This window comes from Eptatretus burgeri, chromosome 5 (genome assembly GCF_056783735.1).
Source record: "Eptatretus burgeri isolate ZD-2024b chromosome 5, Ebu_testis_v1, whole genome shotgun sequence".
NCBI lineage: Eukaryota > Metazoa > Chordata > Myxini > Myxiniformes > Myxinidae > Eptatretus > Eptatretus burgeri.
Window position 1 is genome coordinate 25,516,708 of NC_140965.1, and position 19,019 is coordinate 25,535,726.

Genomic DNA, 19,019 nt, shown 5'->3' on the forward strand with positions numbered 1-19,019 from the left:
TGACTTTGATGGGTTCATGTTCATGGTTAAATCCCTGCCGGAACCAGCAGATGGCATTGCATCAGTGGCACAGCCGCACCCTCAGTCAATGATGCTACCCCGCACCCTTGTGAATGAGTTGACTCGCAAATTCAAATAAGTGAATAGACATGGGTTTTTAATGACATACACTATCAAATAGAAGTGATAGCTGCAACTCAAGGAAGTTTGGCCTATTCAAATTGGCACATTAGAATTGGCAAGAGTGGTCTAAAAAGCTCCCTATTCAAAAGGATGGATTCAAGTTGATGGGTATTCAAATTTGTGAGAGTCTACTATATAAGGGAAAAGCAAAGTGTATGTGTGTGTGTGTGTGTGTGTGTGTGTGTGTGTGTGTGTGTGTGTGTGTGTGTGTGTGTGTGTGTGTGTGTGTGTGTGTGTGTGTGTGTGTGTGTGTGTGTGTGTGTGTGTGTGTGTGTGTGTGTGTGTGTGTGTGTGTGTGTGTGTGATGGAGGTTTGGAGAAGACAAAAGTAGAGGAACTGGAGGAATAGGGGATCTATGGGGTTAGGCAGGGTGTGGGGATTCCTTCAAAGATTCTGTCATTTTCACACATGTAATAAATAAATGGCTCCCATGGTTCAACAACATTATTTGTCATTTGTACCTTTACATGCGCCATATTCCTTCTGCTGTTGTTGGCGCCTTGCAATGCTGTCTCTAATCCTTGTTAATGCCTCCTGCATGTCAGCAGTGGGTGAAGAAGAGGCAAGAAGAAAAATGAGAAATGGTGAGGGAGCAAGGAATGGTCAGTTATCATAATCATAGTAGTAGCAGTTGTTGTAGTAGTAGTAGTAGTAGGAGCAGTTATTATTTTTTTGTCATCACTATTGAAAATGTCAATGATTGAATTGATTCAAGTAAAGGATGGGAGTGCAGTGTACCTCGTGCAAGCGCAAAGAGGTGCACCGTTGTTGTTGATTCAACTTCCATTCCCCAAAGAGCAATCGGGCTTCATCGATGCTCAGATCTCCAGCTTTCACCTGTTCCTGCAGCCAGATGAGCCACTCTTGTCCACAACGTTGGCTGTGCTGCATGTTGACTGAGTGCTTCACACGAGAACTCGGCCTGACTGTCACGTACAAGTAGGAAAAAGTCTTTTCATATTTACTAACAAGTGTACAAAAAGAAAAAGAAGAGCTTGCAGTCCACTTTCATCAATTTAAACACGTATGGTATGTTGCAGAGACCATACAAACTGGAGAAGATTTTAATTGGTGAGAGCTATTAATTCATCTTTTGTTATTCTTGGTTTGTGTCTCTTGGCTCAGCAGACAAAGCTCATCTGAGTATGCTAAATATTTATGCTGTGCTACAAAACCAGTGAAAATTACACCATTTTGAATCACATAACCATTCAAATACAGTACAATAGGGCTAAGTACTTCAAATACATTACAACACCACAATCATCATAAAAATGGAGTCGCTTTACAAGTCCACTCGAAGACAAGGGGGAGGGGAGCAGGAGGGAAAGTGGAGAGGTAAGGGGGAGCAGGGGAGGAGGATGGGAGAAGATCATGCACAGGGGAGTAGTCCAGTTGCCAGGTTGAGTTCCTTGTTGCTGTGAGAAGTGTATTGTTTTTTGATGGTTTCATACTCGCATGGGTCTATAGAATTTTTTTTAGCTTGGTTTCCGGAGTGGCAACCTTGGGGAACTCCGATAATTTGCATAAATCCAAGATGGAGGCAGACCAAACATGAGGCATGGTCGGTCAAGTACAACAGTGCCAATTATGACCTATCAGAGTTTACACAGGCCAACACAATCAAGGCGACCAGCCCAAGTTTGTTGAAGTTGGTTTCGGACCTGGTCTCCAGTGGTAAAGTGACCAAGAAATCTCTGAGTCTGAGCCAGTCAATTCAGAGTCACGTTTACAGGAACCAGAAATCAGACAACATTAGGACTGGCCGTCAAACTGTTGCACCGGCATGGCAGTTCCGAACTTCTCAAACTCCTTCATGAGCATGGCTTCACGACGTCGTACCATGAGGCCCTGAGATTTCGAAAATCGGTCGCTCGTCTACTAGGTGACAATGCACAAGTTCTCCACCAGTTCATGGGGTTGTGTAAAACCGTCGGCATCATCTTCGCGTGGTTTGACAACTTCGATCTCCAGGTATTCACACCCAATGGTCGACACACTCCCCAGGTCCTCTCACATGAATTCCAGCAACCTCATCCCGGAGGTATGCTGGTGTATGGCCGTGCTAAATCAGGGATGAGCAGCCTCATCATCCCCAGACTCTCGAAGAAAGCCACCCAGTCAAAGACCAGCAGTAGCTCATCGGGCAGCCTTCCTCTGCAACACTACACAGGGCCGACCAAGGTGAACCCACCAGCTGTAGAGGCCACCTCTGGCATTTCCTACCAAAAAGTATGTGCCTGGCAGGTGAGTCCAGCTATTGCGCAGGAGAAGGACATGAAGTGGCTAAACACGCTCAACACACAGGAGAACGCAATGGAGTGGGGTGGGTTCAACAATCAGGAGGTGCGCAATGATCAAGCTCAGAAGCCAGCGAGTACCTACATGTTTGGACCTCTCATCAACGCCAAAGCCGTTCATCCGGACATGGTGCTAACTTCGCTGGAGTACCTCAATAAGTTGTTGGCTGACACGGGGATGTCCTATGCCCGCATCTCCATCGACCTGCAGCTGTAAATGGTGGCCAGCCAAATCAAGTGGAATGACATCGATCACTTCAAAAACGTCATCTCAGGCCTGGCATCATGCACACTGTGCAGTCCTTCAGTGGCTGCATCAGCAAACTCATGCGTGGGTCGGGTATTGAGCCTCTCATCAGCTCAGCGTTTGGAGGGCTAACAAGAATCATGAGCATCAAGTCTTGGGTTCGTATCATGTGAGCGTTCTGGATGGTTTCGACGACTCTTCTGAGCAAGTTTTTCACCACTGGTCCCAAAACATTCCAGGACTTAAGCGACTACCTTGAAACGTGTCGGCAACACCTAACTGGCAGGCACTTGGTCGATAACCTAATAAATCCTACTCTGTTCGTCCATCAACTGCTTCGTAGTGAGAGGGAGGGAGATTTCCTACTGCAGCAGCTAACGCTTGAGCGTATGCTCCCCTACTTCTTCGTTGCTGGCCATCACCACTACGCCCGCTACATCACCAATCACGTTCTCGAGATGCGCCACCTGCTGCCACCCGTGGCCAAAACGGAGCTCATGTCAGGTGCCTTCGTGTGCCGTCACCAGGAGGGTATCTGTAATGGCATGAGCCCTGACCAGTTTGGTGAACAAACTGCCATTCAAATTGGCAAAGGTGGCCTCAAGGATATACCCCTTTCTCAAGAGATGGTCGTGGAATGGATCGATTCGTTTCCCATCATTGCCTACCTCTCAGAACACCATGGCGCTCATCTACCCTGATCCCCCAGTCAAGGAGAGCAAAGACCAAGCTGGAGCAAGTACCACAAGCAGCGGACCACATCACAAGGAGGAGGGGAAGAAGAGGAGGGAGATGGATGCAGATGACAGATGTCGAATCTCGCTTGAGCTGTCCAAAATGTCTCACCCATTGGAAAATCAGTCGCCGCACCTCCACAACATCGCCAATGGTAGATTCGGTCCCCCTGAAGCTGAGGTGAATGTTGCCTAATCAGTCGACATAGGCGAGAGAATGGCTGCACAGTTCCGGGCATCTCTCCACACCGGATTCCATGCAACCTTCTCTAGCTCCATCAAGACCATGGAACACATAAAGAAAGGTGTGAAAGTGGGGGACGAGACAATCTTCGACCTGGAGACTATCTTCCTCAGGCTGCTGACAGTCGGACAGCAGTGACAGATGAAGCTTGCACCCATCTTTCAATATGAGCTGTGCCCAATACCCCCCTCACTCATCGACAAGTATGGCTCCTTGAGGAAAGGTAGCAAAGCACCGCTGGCTCACAAACTCTGCATACAGACACGATGACCACCGCCGCCTGATGTCACCATTGTTGATGCAAGCCAACTCTTTTACCACATCGTTTGGCCATCGAGAGGAGATGCGTCGGTCATAGTTAAGACCATCAAGACGAGATTGTCCTCTCTCGCTGACAAGAAGGTCTTAGTCTTCGACAAGTATCACAACGTTTCTGCGAAGGACCATGAGCATATGCGATGTGCTGGCCTTGGCTCCATCAACTACGACCTGACCATCAACACACCACTGCCCAGTCGAGACGCTATCATGAGGAATAAGCACAACAAGTTGCAGCTGTCGAAAGTTCTTAGTACCTCCAGCTTCGGCGAAGGAGTCACCATGGAGAGCCCTAGCAATGGTGTGTTCAACCATGATGAAGCGGACATAACAATGATCTCGTACCTCCTCATGGCTGCCGAGTCCGACACGTGAGTGATCCGCATTCTCTCAGATGACACCGATGTGTTAGTGCTGCTTGTGTACTGGGTGTACCGAAACAAGATCCAGGACACAGGGCAAATGGAGCAGTGGGATAGAGCCGTTTGGGACATCAACACCACCTGTGCCCAACTCGGCCCCAAGTGCCTGCAGATCCTGGGAATGCACTATATTACTGGTTCAGATACCACCTCATACCTGTACAGCAAGGGGAAAGTGTCGGCCCTGAAGATCCTGAGAGCTGGCGACTTCCCAGACCTGTACTCAGCCTTGGGTGAGCTTGATGCCACCCATGCACAGCTCATGGAAGCAGGACAGGCATTCTTCTGTGCTCTATATGGTCAGCAACAGGGAACCACGATGAGTGAGGCGAGGTACCACATGTACACAAAGAAGTCTGGCAAGCTGCTCAAGATCATGTCGCTACCACCAACAGAGCAAAATATCTTCCTGCACATCTTGCGCACTGATCTGCAGACCATACAAGTTCACAAAATCTGCTGACCAGCAGGCTCCATCTGAACTTGACATCACAAAGTATGGGTGGGAAATAAAAGATGGCACCCCAGTACCAGAAACCTCCGATCCGCCCCCAGGACGCCAAGATCTTATGGATGTAGTGCGGTGCGGCTGTAAGGCGGCGGTGAAGGCGTGCGGCACTGAACGTTGCAGCTGTCATCATGGAAAGATATCATGCACTGTGTATTGCGCTTTTGTTTGTAGTGACGCCTGCTTCAACCCGTTCAAGACAGGAGATGAAGACCTAGATGAAGTGGAAGAGGAAGGAGAAGCAGATGTGGAAGATGACGAGGAAACTGAACATCTTGATCTTGCATTCGGCTCTGATGATGAATGGGAGTGATCGCCGTTAATGAATAAACGCTTGGCCACCATCGCTCTGAAAATTTCATGATTATATTATTTCATTTTTGGCCGAAAATGACCTTGAACTTGACCTTTGACCCTGATTTTGACCCCGAATCACAAAATTGACCTAAGAAATCGATTCCTCAGGTCAAAATTATACGGAAAAGAGGTATCACATGTGATTGTAAGTTAATTGGTTGAAAAGTTATATTCCACCCCCCCACCCCCCTCCCGTCTGTGGTGGCCATCTTGGGTTTATGCAAATTTGCGGACTTCCCTGAGGTTGCCGCTCCGGCAACCAAGTCAAATTTTCTCTATAGACCCATGTGAGTACGAAACCATCAAAAAAACACAAAACACTCCCTCCTCTCTCACTACTTCCGCTACTCTTGCTCCTCCACTCCCTCTCCCTCCAGTCCTCTCACTGCTCCCCCTACCCTCACTGTTCTTAGCGGAGGGAATGGGAAGGAAGTGTGAGGGGAGGGAATGGGAAGGAAGTGTGAGGGGAGGGGAAGGGAAGGCAGTGTGAGGAGAGGGAATGGGAAGGCAGTGTGAGGGGAGGAAATGGGAAGGCAGTGTGAGGAGAGGGAATGGGAAGGCAGTGTGAGGGGAGGGAATGGGAAGGCAGTGTGAAGGAATGGCATGGGAAAGCAGTTCGATTGGAGGGAATGGGAAGGCAGCGTACCAGGACATTACCGGTGTGATAAAATGCGCCCAAACAGCAGCGTTTTCTTTCTAACTGCTGTGCTTTATATAAAACTGGGCAGTAGCTTTTAAAAATCAAAACTAATGCGAATTGGTAATGGCATAACTGTATGCAGTCCCCCCCCCACCCATGCATTTGTCCAACCTCTTCACGGTCCATTCCAAATGTGCATGCGCACCAGGGATATACTCAACCCTTCAGTTGCACACATGCACGGATTTCTCCATACCCGCACCGCACGGCGGCACGTCCCACGTGGCTTCGATGCCGCAGCACGTCCGCCCCCGAGGCTTTGGAGCTGCAGAAGCACATGGTTCGCGAGACGGCTGCATAACCTCCTCCACAGTGCCACACACCAGGGCCCGAGTTTGAGTTCAGATTGCGCTCCCGCGAAACCCACGCACCGCACACACGTAACCAAGAACAGGCACGCACACACCCCACGGAGAGTCATTTGTTCCCATTGCTACCACATCCATGTGTGCTGTCTACGTACTTCTTCGCTTGCAGAAACTACCGACTTTTCATATATTGGCGGAACTCTAATCATATATTTTTATTAATATTTTGTAATGTTAGCAAATTGCCCAAAACTGAAAGAGCAAACTGCGTATGTAATTACCGAAAAAAAGAGGATCCCTGTGGCCTGTGACGTCAAGCAGGTTATGAAGCACGGCGTTTCACTATCAATGAATTTACACTTTCTGCACATTCCACAATTTTTCCTTCACTGAATATAATTGCCCAAACAGTAGAAAAAGTGAAGTTTAATGCTTTGCTTAAATAAATACACTAAGTTATAAAAATATCGCTAATTTGTTAAAATTTTCGGATTTCAGTCCAGATTTCGACACTTATTTTGTCCACAAATCCAACATAATATTTGTATTATATACTTTAATTAGTCCGCGAGGGTAGATCGTGTTTCCAAATCAAGGCATGTTTGAACAGGCCGAACAAAATGGCGAATTAGGACCCCCATAGAGTGCGAGCGAGGTGTGCGAGGGTGTCCAAGGATGCGCCTGATGAAGGATATGATTAAATATGGCCGTTAATTGTCTTCAAAAGGGATGTTTTAATTAACCCAAACACCCAATTTTCAGTCATGAACTTCCTTGGAGTTTTGTGAGTATGCATGGCAAGTTTCAGGCTGCTCGGTTTCATGGTTTTGGAGTTATTGAGGAGACCCACTGACACACTGACATTTATTGGAAGAGATACAGAATAGATATAGATATTTAGATTGTCTTGTTTCTATCAGCAACTTTGTGCCAGTTCTCACTTCCCCTGCAATTTCTCTACTGGTGGTGGTCGTATGGCAGCTTAGCTGCCAGGGTAACTATCATTTCTTGAAGCGCGACTGTGTCGCTGATGCAGTGCCCCTCTACCAGTATACACACTGGAACTGGTACTCATTTCGCTGACCTCGGAAGGATGACAGGCTGAGTCAACCCCCTGGTGGATTAATTCAGCGGCCGACTGGGCTTGAATTCAGGACCCTAGGATCCCAAGCCGCCACCCTAACCGCCGAGCCAACACCAGGCTGACAATTTCTCTATTCATCATATTTTGCTCCATAAACTTGTTTGGTATTTCAAATTGTGGTTGGAAAGCTCATTGGGTCAAGAGTCATCGTTCACACAATGTTTAATGGCAATGCTGATGTCAGTGCTACCATGCCATGTCATTCATCCTCATGGTCACGTTGCATGTTCAGTTATTACATGCATTTTTTCACACATTTTGAAGGATCCCATAATGAAATGGACAACAAGAACAGTAAGACATCCTCATTTTCCACCATTACTGTGCAATTGGGAACGTTGTAAAGGTGCAACAAATATGCCTGTTTAAACCTACCCACCGAAATGGCATTCGGTGTTGGGAAGTTAATCAAGACAACACTTGGAGTTAATTCAAGCACCAGAACTGCAGTGAACTCACTAATGGAGACATGTAAATATCTTCTTACACCACATGCAGAACAATGAAATTAGTCGTCATCAATAGACCTTCACATAAATAACAAAAACATTATTATCCAATGAGAAAATAAACAACACCTTGGGTTGAAACAAGACACAACATCCATATTAAGGCAAGATTCTCAGATACCTAACAAACCAACCTTAATAAATATTGACTTTTATGCTTCCTGTTCAACACTGTTCCCACATTGTTCATAACTGCATTTTGTGCAATACAAGTATGACAACCCATTGACAGAAAAATATAGCAGCATCACCGTCCGCTGAATTGAAATACGGTCTAGCTTGATTAAATGCTCAAACATGACAACCTTTTCAAATATATTCTTTCTGTTTCATGAAGTCTTTCAATAAGATCTCCTGTCATCGCACATTTTAACCCAATATATTTTATATTCCATCCATCAATTGGGACCATACTCTGTACAGTGTCAGTGCTGCCACAGCAGTCTCCTTGGCTATTGAGCACAATCCTGGACAGGTCACCACTCTGGCATAGGATACTCAAATGGCTCAATCATCCCAGCAAGCTGGGACTCATTTTGCCGACCTCAGAAGGATGACAGGTTGAGTCAAACCAACCTGGTATTAATTCAATGGCTAAGCAGGATTTGAACAAAGGACGTTATGATCCCAAGTCCACCACCCTAACCATTAAACAAACACCAGGCCTATCTTTCATATTATTTGTAGTCTTGTCCATTTGCTCCAAATAATAGTCGTACGTTGCACACAATGTGTGCTTGTTCCCTTCCACAAATGTTCACTGCAAGTGCTAATTTCAAAACTTTAATTCCAATTTTGCTCTTATCAGTGAGGTATACTTCGACTTTCTCTTTTGGCAGCCAAACAATGGCCGCCACAACATTGTGTAGAAAGTTATCTTCTTGAAAAGAGTCAAAACACAAACACTACACCAAATAAAGTAATGATAATTACAGTATCAATTCATAAAGTAAATTGATAATTTCCTTTCTCAGGACACAAGAGCATACCACCTCACACAGTTAACCATTGATTAGAAGCAAGTCACCTTGCAGGTAACTTGCTTCGAATCAAGGTCTTAATGGAAGCAAAGTCTGAGCTAGCATGTAGACGTTTTCTTCTACCTTCCCATAATGTGACTGCATACCTGAAAAAGTTACCAAAACCAGAACGTTGCTCATCCAAAGGATTCTGAATTTTATGATAAGATGTGATGCAGACTCTCTGCTGTGAGAATATAATGGATAAGATAAATTAATTTGTGTGCAGCATGGATCTGATGGTTTACATTATTCCTCGGAATGTGGATATGTCGCTCCTCTTGGATTTAAGGTTTCCTATAGGATCAGGGCAGGAATTTGGAACTTGCAGGGTGCTGGCAATACCACACCTACTCTTTGCCGAAAGAGAGTGGGGATCATTAACATCCACCAACTAGTGCTTGCAGAAGGGTCCCCATTTTAATGTCCATCAGAAGGAGGGTTCACTCATTGATGCAATTTCCTCTCAACAAAGCACCAATCCTGCAGTTTTATAGTTAGCCGAGCATGAAACCCAGACTAGGCAGCTATTCCGAGGTAAGTGTGATACCTCTTCACGATCCTGCTGGACCATTATACTGTATATGACATAAGGATTATATGTTACAGCAATGTTCATGATAATGTCAACACCTGTTGATTTAAAGAATAAGAGCTATTACTACCTCACCAAAAGACAGGAACATGACAACATGTATATGGCTCAATAAGAACAATTAATGTTATGTGGAAGGGGGGAAATTTCTGCCATTATTTCCACATCGAATCAATAAAATTTGTTGGCCGTCTGTCTGTCTGTTCGCGTTTTTTGCAAAGAACACTGGGAAAAGAATTTCTCATAAGAAAGAAAGAACTCTATCCCACTGCTCTGACAACCACCAAATTTGGCACACAGACCAAATCTGACCTGGGGATTGTCCAGAGGGTATTTTCATCCACCATCTGTGTCTTTAAAGACCCCAAACACCCTTTAAACCCCAAAGACTGATAAGACCCCAATATACCCCTTAGACCTTTGAAGACACCTAAGACCCTAAGACCCTTTCAACTCCAAAGACCCTTTAAGATCTTGAAGACCCTTAAGACCATTTTGACCCTTTAGAATCTAGACCCTTTTGACTCCAAAGACCCTTTACACCCTTCAGACAAGCCTCCTGTTTGCTTAGTGGTTTGGGTGGTTGGCTTAGGATTCTAAGGTCCTGAGTTCAAGCCTTGTTGGCTGCTGAATTAACACCAGGTAGGGTTCATGCAACCTGTCATTCTTCAAAGGTCAGCAAAATGAGTACCAGTGTACTGGCAGAGGGGCACAGCATCAGCAGCACAGATGTGCTTCCAAGAAATGATGGCTACCCTGGCAGCCAAGCTGCCATATGCAAGAACAGATAACCTTCAGACAGATTAAACAGCTTGGACCCTTGACTATTTAGAGCTTTAGACAACTTGAACCTTTTTAGACCCCTTTTACATGCTTGAGAGTTTAAACCCTTTCAACCCCTTCGATGCCAACTACAATTGAAACGTGCCCTTTAGACCATCTAGAACCTTTTAAGTGCACACCACACAAACATCTATAGTCTTCTTACAAAACACAGACTGTACATTTTTCAGCAAGTTATGCACAAACTCGACCCACTCAAAGGGTGGGTACTCTGCTATCTATAATAATCATTAATTAGTCAGGAGGCCACCAGGGAAGTTGCAGAGAGATCTTTTATTACTTCTTTTTTTGGAAGTTATTATGTACATGTACGCTTTAACATACACCCTGCAAAAATTCGTTTCTGGGAGGAGGTAGGAGAAAGGTGGAGGTGGGAGGAGGTTGGAGAAGGAGAGTGGGGTAGGAGGTGGGAGGAGAGAGGGGAGGAGAGGGGTGGGAGTTTGTAGAGAGGGACGTGGGGTGGGAGGAGGGACCTGGCATTGCCCGACAACACCGGGTACTTATGCTAGTTGTAAATAAGAGTGCAAGTTTGGACAATAAATGGTCACACTATAAACTATAACAACACTCGGTTGAGCACATACCTCCACCAGGCTTTAAAGTTTACATTTTGTATCCCACTGATAGGCCGGATCTGGAACAAAATCTAATCGGCTTGTTCTTGTCACCTAACCAACTCATCCACCCAGTTTGTTCATAACTCATCCACAGCTTTTTGAAATATCGAGCTATACCGTATATCGTTTTAGCCCCTCTCAATGCAATGGTGAAGAATCACTTTTTTAAGTGATTTTTTTAAAGTTTGTCAGCCGCCTCAAAGGTGAGCACTCAAAATGTTAGCCGCACCTCGTTTCTTACAGGAGTCAACACACTTTTATCGGCTTTCAGTTGATGAAACCCGTTATCAATCGATATAATTGCAAAGGGTGAGAATAAGTCCTAATGAGTTTACAGAGTTTAATAGACTTGGTGGCATAATTGTTAGAGCATCTCCTCTGAGTTAGGGATATCATTGGTTTGATTCCGACCATGGCTGTCATACCAAAATTTTGAAATGGTCCATGCTGCTTCCCCACTTGATGATCAGCATTTATGACAAAGAGCAGAAATAAACTATGGGTTGGCATCCCATGGAGAGGGAGAGATTTCTCCTCAATTGCCTCAATGACTATGGTGAGAAAAGTGACGTCACAAAAATGGCATCGTCAACATTGAGGGTGCCCATGGGAAGTTATGCCGCTTTCCCCAAGATTAGCGGCTGTGTTTGGCTTAAGTCATGTCCAGTCTTGTCTCATGCACATGTCTGCATGTCCTTTGCATGATTTGTGATGCAGATCTTCCATGAGACTTGCACCATGAAAGCAAAAATGAAACTTCTTAAAAATATATCAGGTTTTTTTTGAAAAATATTTCTCGTACAGCAACAAATTGTTCAACATTTCATGTATACAGTACTTATAAATGCATTAGAGTCACACTCAGCATACTTGTTGGTAGAAGTGCTTTCATGTCTTCATACACGTTTTCCGGGTTGTTTTCTTGATACTTGAGGCATGATTCATGCTTCATCGTTTCAGAAGTACAAATGTCAGAAATTTCATTCTAAGGAAGGAGAGAGGTGATGAAGGACAGGGGAATACGAATTATACAGACACAGATATATAATTATTTTCCTATTATGGATTGAAATTGTTTCAAGAATACTTGTGCTAGTCTGTTGACGGCTAAACCTCGTGCTAACCCAAGTAATAAACAGTACTAATTCTGGTGCTATACCAAGCGCTAACCTGAGCATTAACCTGAGTACTTATACTCATACTCAAACTACTGCTAACCCTAGTGCTAAATGAAGGGTTAAACTAAGAGCTGAATCTAACATTAACCTGAGCACTAAGCCGAGTGCTAACTGGAGTGCTCACCCGAGCTTTAACCTCAGTGTTAACTTACTTTTTGTTGTGTATGGCTTAATAGTGTCCGACTTACTTCCAGTAGCACAGTGACCATTTACACCTCTGAATGCCTTAGCATAGTGCTCACGCATCTACACACTAATGTTTTGACGATGAATATGTCTCTTCATGCATTCTTACCACACTCATGTCTCTAAATATTGCTAGGTTCTCCACTGCCGAGCGATCGATATTCCTCATACTCAAAATGTAAAATTGACTCAAAATAATGGCAAAGGATGAGTCTGTCTCACCCACAATGTGCAGAAAAATGGATTTGTTAAGCATAGATGCACCCCAGATTGGGATAGAGGCCTGAGGAAGTTAGTGAGTCATGGAAGAAATGTTTCCTGAAGATAAGTCTGCTCATTCCTGGATATAACCAAATTGGGGTTTGAACTTGGTAACATTACTTGTTTGACTTTGCTTCGAGACAATATATACATATATATATATATATATATATATATATATATATATATATATATATATATATATATATATATATATATATATATATATATATATATATATATATATATATATATATATATATATATATATATATATATATATATATATATATATATATATACACACATATACACATATATATATATATATATATATATATATATATATATATATATATATATATATATATATATATATATATACATTATACATACACACACATACATATATAGTCCTACACCAAAGCGTGGGGGAGTGCTCATCACACTCCACATCACACTCATCACACTCCCTTACCCACCAATTGCATCATGTGCTTTCTGGTTGAATGGCTTGCATCAGTGGGAGCAATCATCTGGGTGGTAGATGGATGGTTGTTCTTTGCAGATTATACAGTTTTACCATGTGAGACATAATCTGTGGTGGTGCTCACCATAAGTGCCAGCAGGTGCGTCTCTGATCATATATATGAAAATAAATCATTGACTCCTCCCACACTCCTCCAGCTGAAGAAGCTGTGTAAAGCAACCCAAGAAGACCTACACCAGGTAAGTGCTATGCTGTTTCAAACCCTTCCCAGAGTTCCTCAACAACTATAAAGACTTTATAGTAAAAGGAGGTAAAAACGTTCAGCCAATTTGCAGGACAAAAGATCCCGGTGCCCGTGTTTACGGAGGCTGTCTGACGTGACAATATACATAATCTCTAACCTGTAATTGGCAGGTATAATCAAACATCTCTGACCGAATTAATTGCTTCCAATTCTAAGATTATATCATAAGAATAAAATTGTCAAAGCAACCCAAAAGAGCTACATATGATTAAGCTTGTTGCCCTTTTTCCATCCAACCTGAATGGTTAAATCACAAAAGTATTGGTGTGTGGCATAAATGCTGACAATTCCAAAGCTTCGTAACCATTCAACTGTCATGCTGTTTTGATATGTCAACTCACACCTGAGGAAATAGAAAATTGAAAGAAGCAGACTTATCATATTCACCACTGTATTGTCTAAGAAGTGGCGAAAATCTTGGAAGCCATTTGCTGAAGCAAGATTATTCGGATAAAATCCATGGCAATTGAGTGCACTGTAAGCTTGAAAGGCTCCAGGAAGGTGAAGAAGCTCAGTGGCAAGTTTGCAAAACCCATATCTTGCTGCAAAATGGAGCAAAGTAGGTAGTTCTTCCCTCCGCAGCTCTGGGAAATACAACCATTTCAAAGCATCATGAACAAATATGCTCACAGTCATCAAAGTAGAAAATTATCAAACTAAAGCCCTAATATACAAACTTCTTTAATCTGAACTTTGTGGAAATTTTCCAAATTACTCTATAGAGTCATAAAATTTCAGAATATTATAAAAAAAATTTAAACATTATTTGTAATTCCTGCAAAGTTTGATGTTTGTGGAAGAACTGGATGACAGGGGGTGAGGGGGTTAATACTCCAATGTGGAACAGAGAGGAAAAGATGAACAAAGAATAAACAAATAGGCAAGCACAAAACGGAGAGCATGGTGAAAAGGGAGATATAAATGGGACAATAGAACGTAATGGGTGAAGTATACAAAGGGCATGTAAACAGACACAAACAGCTGATAGAAAAGTTAAATGTAGACAAAGAAAATTTCATGTGGGTTTGAAGGAAAAGAGTCGGCAAGAGCAAAAAAAGAAAGTCCATCAGTCGGAAATGTGAACACAAACAGATGATGTTGGGTCTTAAAGACTGGAGGGAATAATGAGACACAACAGACAAAGGAGGTGATTTCATAAGAATAGGAGGAAAATATAGTGGAGGTGTGATGAATATGATTTCTTGATCTTTAAAGATTATAAAGTGGAGATTATAAAGTAATACAATTTCTTGATTTTGTACCTAAAATGTGGTTGTTGAATCTAGTTTATAAAATTTGATTCATGTGGTTTCTGGATGAGATCATTACATGCTTGTTTTTGACTCATCTTGTCTTTCATTGGGATCTTACCGCAACAAATAGGTGGTAAAAGAGAGTGTCCAAAAAGTCTGCACAACTTGGAACTTTTATAACTTTTGATGTACACATGACAGAAATAAACTATAAATGGTGGATTAAAACACAATTACCTCCAGCACCAGTGGTGGAGGTTATGTTTTCACCGGTGTTTGTCACTTGCGCAATCAATCAAATTTTTACTCCGATCTTCACGAAACTTTACTACCTGATAGAGGTCGTGAGAAGCAGAAGCCTATGGTTTTGAGGTCAATAGGTCAAAAGGTCAAAGGTCAAGGACACATAAATCTTCAATTTTGATCCAATTCACGTGATAACAATATATATTTCTATATAAGACCGAAAAACATGGGTAGATGTCGAATCCTCAGAGGTTAAGTCTTGGTCGACCCATGTGAGTATGTTTATTAATTATTTACTGTTTGAACGTGAGTTCGACCGTGAGTACGTCTATTAATTACTTATTATTGGACCTTGATGACTTCTATTAATTACGCGTATTAATTACTATTAGAACATTTCTTTTCGACATGTCGACCTTTAGAGCACTTACTACACCTTTATACCCTTTGGAAGTTTAAGAACCTTTCCACCCATTAAACCTCTTAGATCCTTAAGACCGCGAAGACCACTCAGACCACTAAGACCTCCCAGAATCCCAGGATTGATCCTTTAGAATCCTAAGACCCTCTATAACCTGAAGACTCTTAAGACCCCTCAGACCCTTTATAACCCTGAAACCTTTTAAGACCCTGCAGACCCTTTCAGACCATAATATCCTGTAGACCCTATAATACCCCATAAGAACCCTTCGACCCCCTAAGACTCTACAGACCCCGTTAGACATTCTGTTTGAGGGCCTTATGCAGTTGCAATTGAGGGTCACCAGCCATAAATCGACACTTGAAGCCGCGAATGTCGACACCATGAATGTTGCGCATCGTTTCAATGGAAAAAGGAGGATAGATTCCCAGCGATTCCTGATTCAAAGGGGAAACTTTAAAAAGTTTAAAATATTTTTCACCGCAAATGCACATGATTACTGTTTCATTAAAAAAAAATTCTTATGAATTAAAAAAAAAAAAGACACCACCAGGTACCGTTTCCAATGTTTATTAAAAGAATGTGATTAACAGTTTATTAAAAGTAATTCACCAACCATACCTTAAAAGTAAAAAAAATAAAAATAACAACAGAACAACAACTGTTTCAAATTTTTATTTGCACAAACACACAAAACTTTTCAAATGATGATGATGATGATGATGATGATGATGATGATGATGATATAAAATCCAGTGAACTCAGTGGAGTCATCTGAAAACCACACAGGTTAGGGTGCTGATGAGTCATGCACTAAATGGAATGCAGGAGAGGCAGGATGGCAGGATGGCAGGAGAGGCAGGCGAAGGTGCTGATGCTCCTGAGGTGGACAGGCCAGGACAGAAAAGAAATCTGTGATTGAGAGCTGCCTGGCAAATTGCCACAGGTTTCAATGTAGCTCCTTGTATGGGAGCATCATGTCATCCAACCTGCTCTTGAACTTGAGGTAATGCTCCATGACCGGATCGGCAACTAACAGCCTCTCGGTAATTGACCACATGTCCTGCAGCATCTCACCCAGGAACTTGAATGTGAGTGTGAGCTCATTGGCATACAAGGTGATAAGAGCATCCAACTTCTCAAACTCAATGGCGTCAAAGTCTTCCCCTCCCACCTGCCATGCCAACATGACAATTTCATGCCTCTCCACCATGTTGTCAGGAAAGCCTCTGAAGTTCTTCACTGCCTGTGGCCACAGGTTGTTCCAGCAGGCATTGATGGTGGAGGTTATCACCCCGTCCAGCGACTGATTGTGAGAATGCAGTGGGCTATGTTGAACTCATTCCAACACTGCCTGACAGTGAGCTCTGGGTCAGTCTATTGCACCTAAAATGTGGCGAAAGATGTGGCGGATATAATAGGTTTTGAAAGTAAAGATTACCTTTTGGTCAAGCAGCTGGATCAGGGAGGTGGTGCTTGGTGGCAGGAAGATCACCTCGACATTTGGATGAGCCACCTTCAGGTCCCCAGGGTAGCCAGGAGCATTGTTGCTGAGCAGGAGAACCTTGAACGCAAGGTTTTGTTTGGCCAGGTACCTCTCCACCTGAGGGATGAAACAGTTATGGAACCAGTCCATGAAAATTGCTGCCATCACCCATGCCTTACTGTTGGCCCTCCAAAATACAGGCAATGTGTGCTTGTTCTTGCCCTTGAGAGCATGCAGGTTCAGGAAATTGTACACTATCATGGGCTTTATCATACAGTCCACTTTTGTATCTGTGCAGAGGAAAAGAGATACCCTGTCCTTTGCGGCCTTGAATCACAATGCTGTCCCCTCATGCTTCGAGAAAAAATTTGCGTTGACATTTTTTTCTAAAACAGGCTGGTCTCGTCAGTATTGAACACCTGCTCTGGCAGATACCCCTTCTCCTCGATGAGCTGCGCAAGTTGAGCAGGGAATATTTTGGCTGTCTCATGGTCCGTGGAGGCACACTCACCAGTCAGTTTGACATTGTGAAGCCGTAACACTTCTTGAAGTAGTCAAACCATTCCCCTGCTCACTTGGAATTGACTGGGGCCCGCTCGTACCTGAACCACTCATTCTCACGTCATTCGTGCTTGTGCCACCCACACCAGCCAGATGCATGTACATACGCATGGTCTTTGCGTGAATGAGAGGTCCACTTAAAGGCATGGACTTCTGCGCATTGTCTTCAATCCATACACTGAGAGCTTTCTCCATCCTTTCCATCTGGACATCCTGGATGTGGATGACCACTTTGGTGCTCAGTACAACACTCGCCGCAAAACTTTATTAGATCGCCTTCTCGTTCAAATGCTAGATTCATTTACTTCATACAGTCGCCCGCAGAGGCCACACTCTGACCTCTCGACAGCGGGTCCAGCAGATCCACTTTGTGACTCAGGCTCATCACTTTCTTCTGCCTCTTGACAGTCAACGCATCTCCGGCACTGGTCTTGTGCTTGCAAGCCATGTTTGATCAATGAGAAAATGAGCAGAACGAGAGGCAAAACACCGGTCAAGGCAGTGGGACAAGAAGAATGATCGAGACCCAGGACATGCTGCACATAAGTAGTCATGCTGGAATTGTGGGGAGCTGCGGGGGGGGAGGGGGTGAGTAGTCTCCCCATTGTTTGTGGGGGATGTTGGTGGATACTAATGTTTTACTGAGCTGGGGGTAGATGTGGTGAAACATTTTAATTTGTAACTCATGGGAGGGGGGGGTGACATCTTCAGCAGCTCATAATAGATGTAGTGAAATATTTTAATTATATAACTCATGGATGATTACGTTTTACTCAGATGGGGGGGTAGATGTGATGAAATATTTTAATTATGCAGCTCATGGAAGATATGTTTTTCTGTACAGTACAGCACTTTGCAGTATGTACAAACAGCTTAGTTACAGTGTGCCTGGTGGAAGATATGTTTTAGAACTGTGTTGTATGCGCAGCTCATGCAATGTGTTTTTTCACCCGCGAAAACCACGAATACGCAAAGCACATGGTGGTGAATGTCGAAGCATGTCGCAGTTTGTAAACCGCCAATATGCGGGGTCCGCATCCAGCAAATTTGGGGTCCGACAGGAATTCAACTTAAATAAAATAAAGGCTTTAAAGGTCGTGTATAAAATTAATTTCGGAAGTTTTTCACTGCTTTAAATAATGTTCGACAAATGTTTATGACATGATAACATGATATAATGATAACAGTACTACTGTGGTATGAATAATGATTATTATAATGATGATGATGATGATGATAATGATCTGAAAGGCTCTTGCTATTCTTTCTCCAAAATTAATTCAGTTGAATTCCAAAAACATTGTCCAGATCTATCAGTGGGAAGTGAAGAAGAAAAAAAAAAAATCAGAGTAATGTTAAATATTTCCCCACACAGAATATAAACATAAACAGTATTGAAGGTTCAAGAACCATGAAAACAATATTAACTAAAGGATATACCGGTGGGGCTTACTCAACTTGCTACTGGCGAATGTGGAGGAGTTGTCCATAGCACCATGCATGCAGCAGCACCATTAGGTGTAAATGACCACTGTGTTCTCCAGATTTTTTAAACTATATGTTTCAGTTGGAAATGATCCTGTTT

General features: G+C 43.2%; 1 protein-coding gene across 4 annotated transcripts in view; it reads right to left on the bottom strand.

The window, feature by feature from the left end:
* LOC147026113 (phosphoinositide 3-kinase adapter protein 1-like) overlaps window positions 1-19,019 on the bottom strand; it is a 262,651-nt gene that overhangs the window by 14,810 nt on the left and 228,822 nt on the right. For 3 of the 4 annotated variants that reach the window (XM_085881158.1, XM_085881160.1, XM_085881159.1), the window contains exons 6-9: window positions 13,855-14,051; window positions 11,919-12,033; window positions 922-1,109; window positions 645-717 (exon numbers count right to left, since the gene is read on the bottom strand). In XM_085881158.1, the coding sequence (XP_085737284.1) occupies window positions 645-717; window positions 922-1,109; window positions 11,919-12,033; window positions 13,855-14,051 (573 nt within the window). The remainder of the gene's footprint in view (window positions 1-644; window positions 718-921; window positions 1,110-11,918; window positions 12,034-13,854; window positions 14,052-19,019) is intronic. The other variant, XM_085881157.1, reaches the window with a different exon arrangement.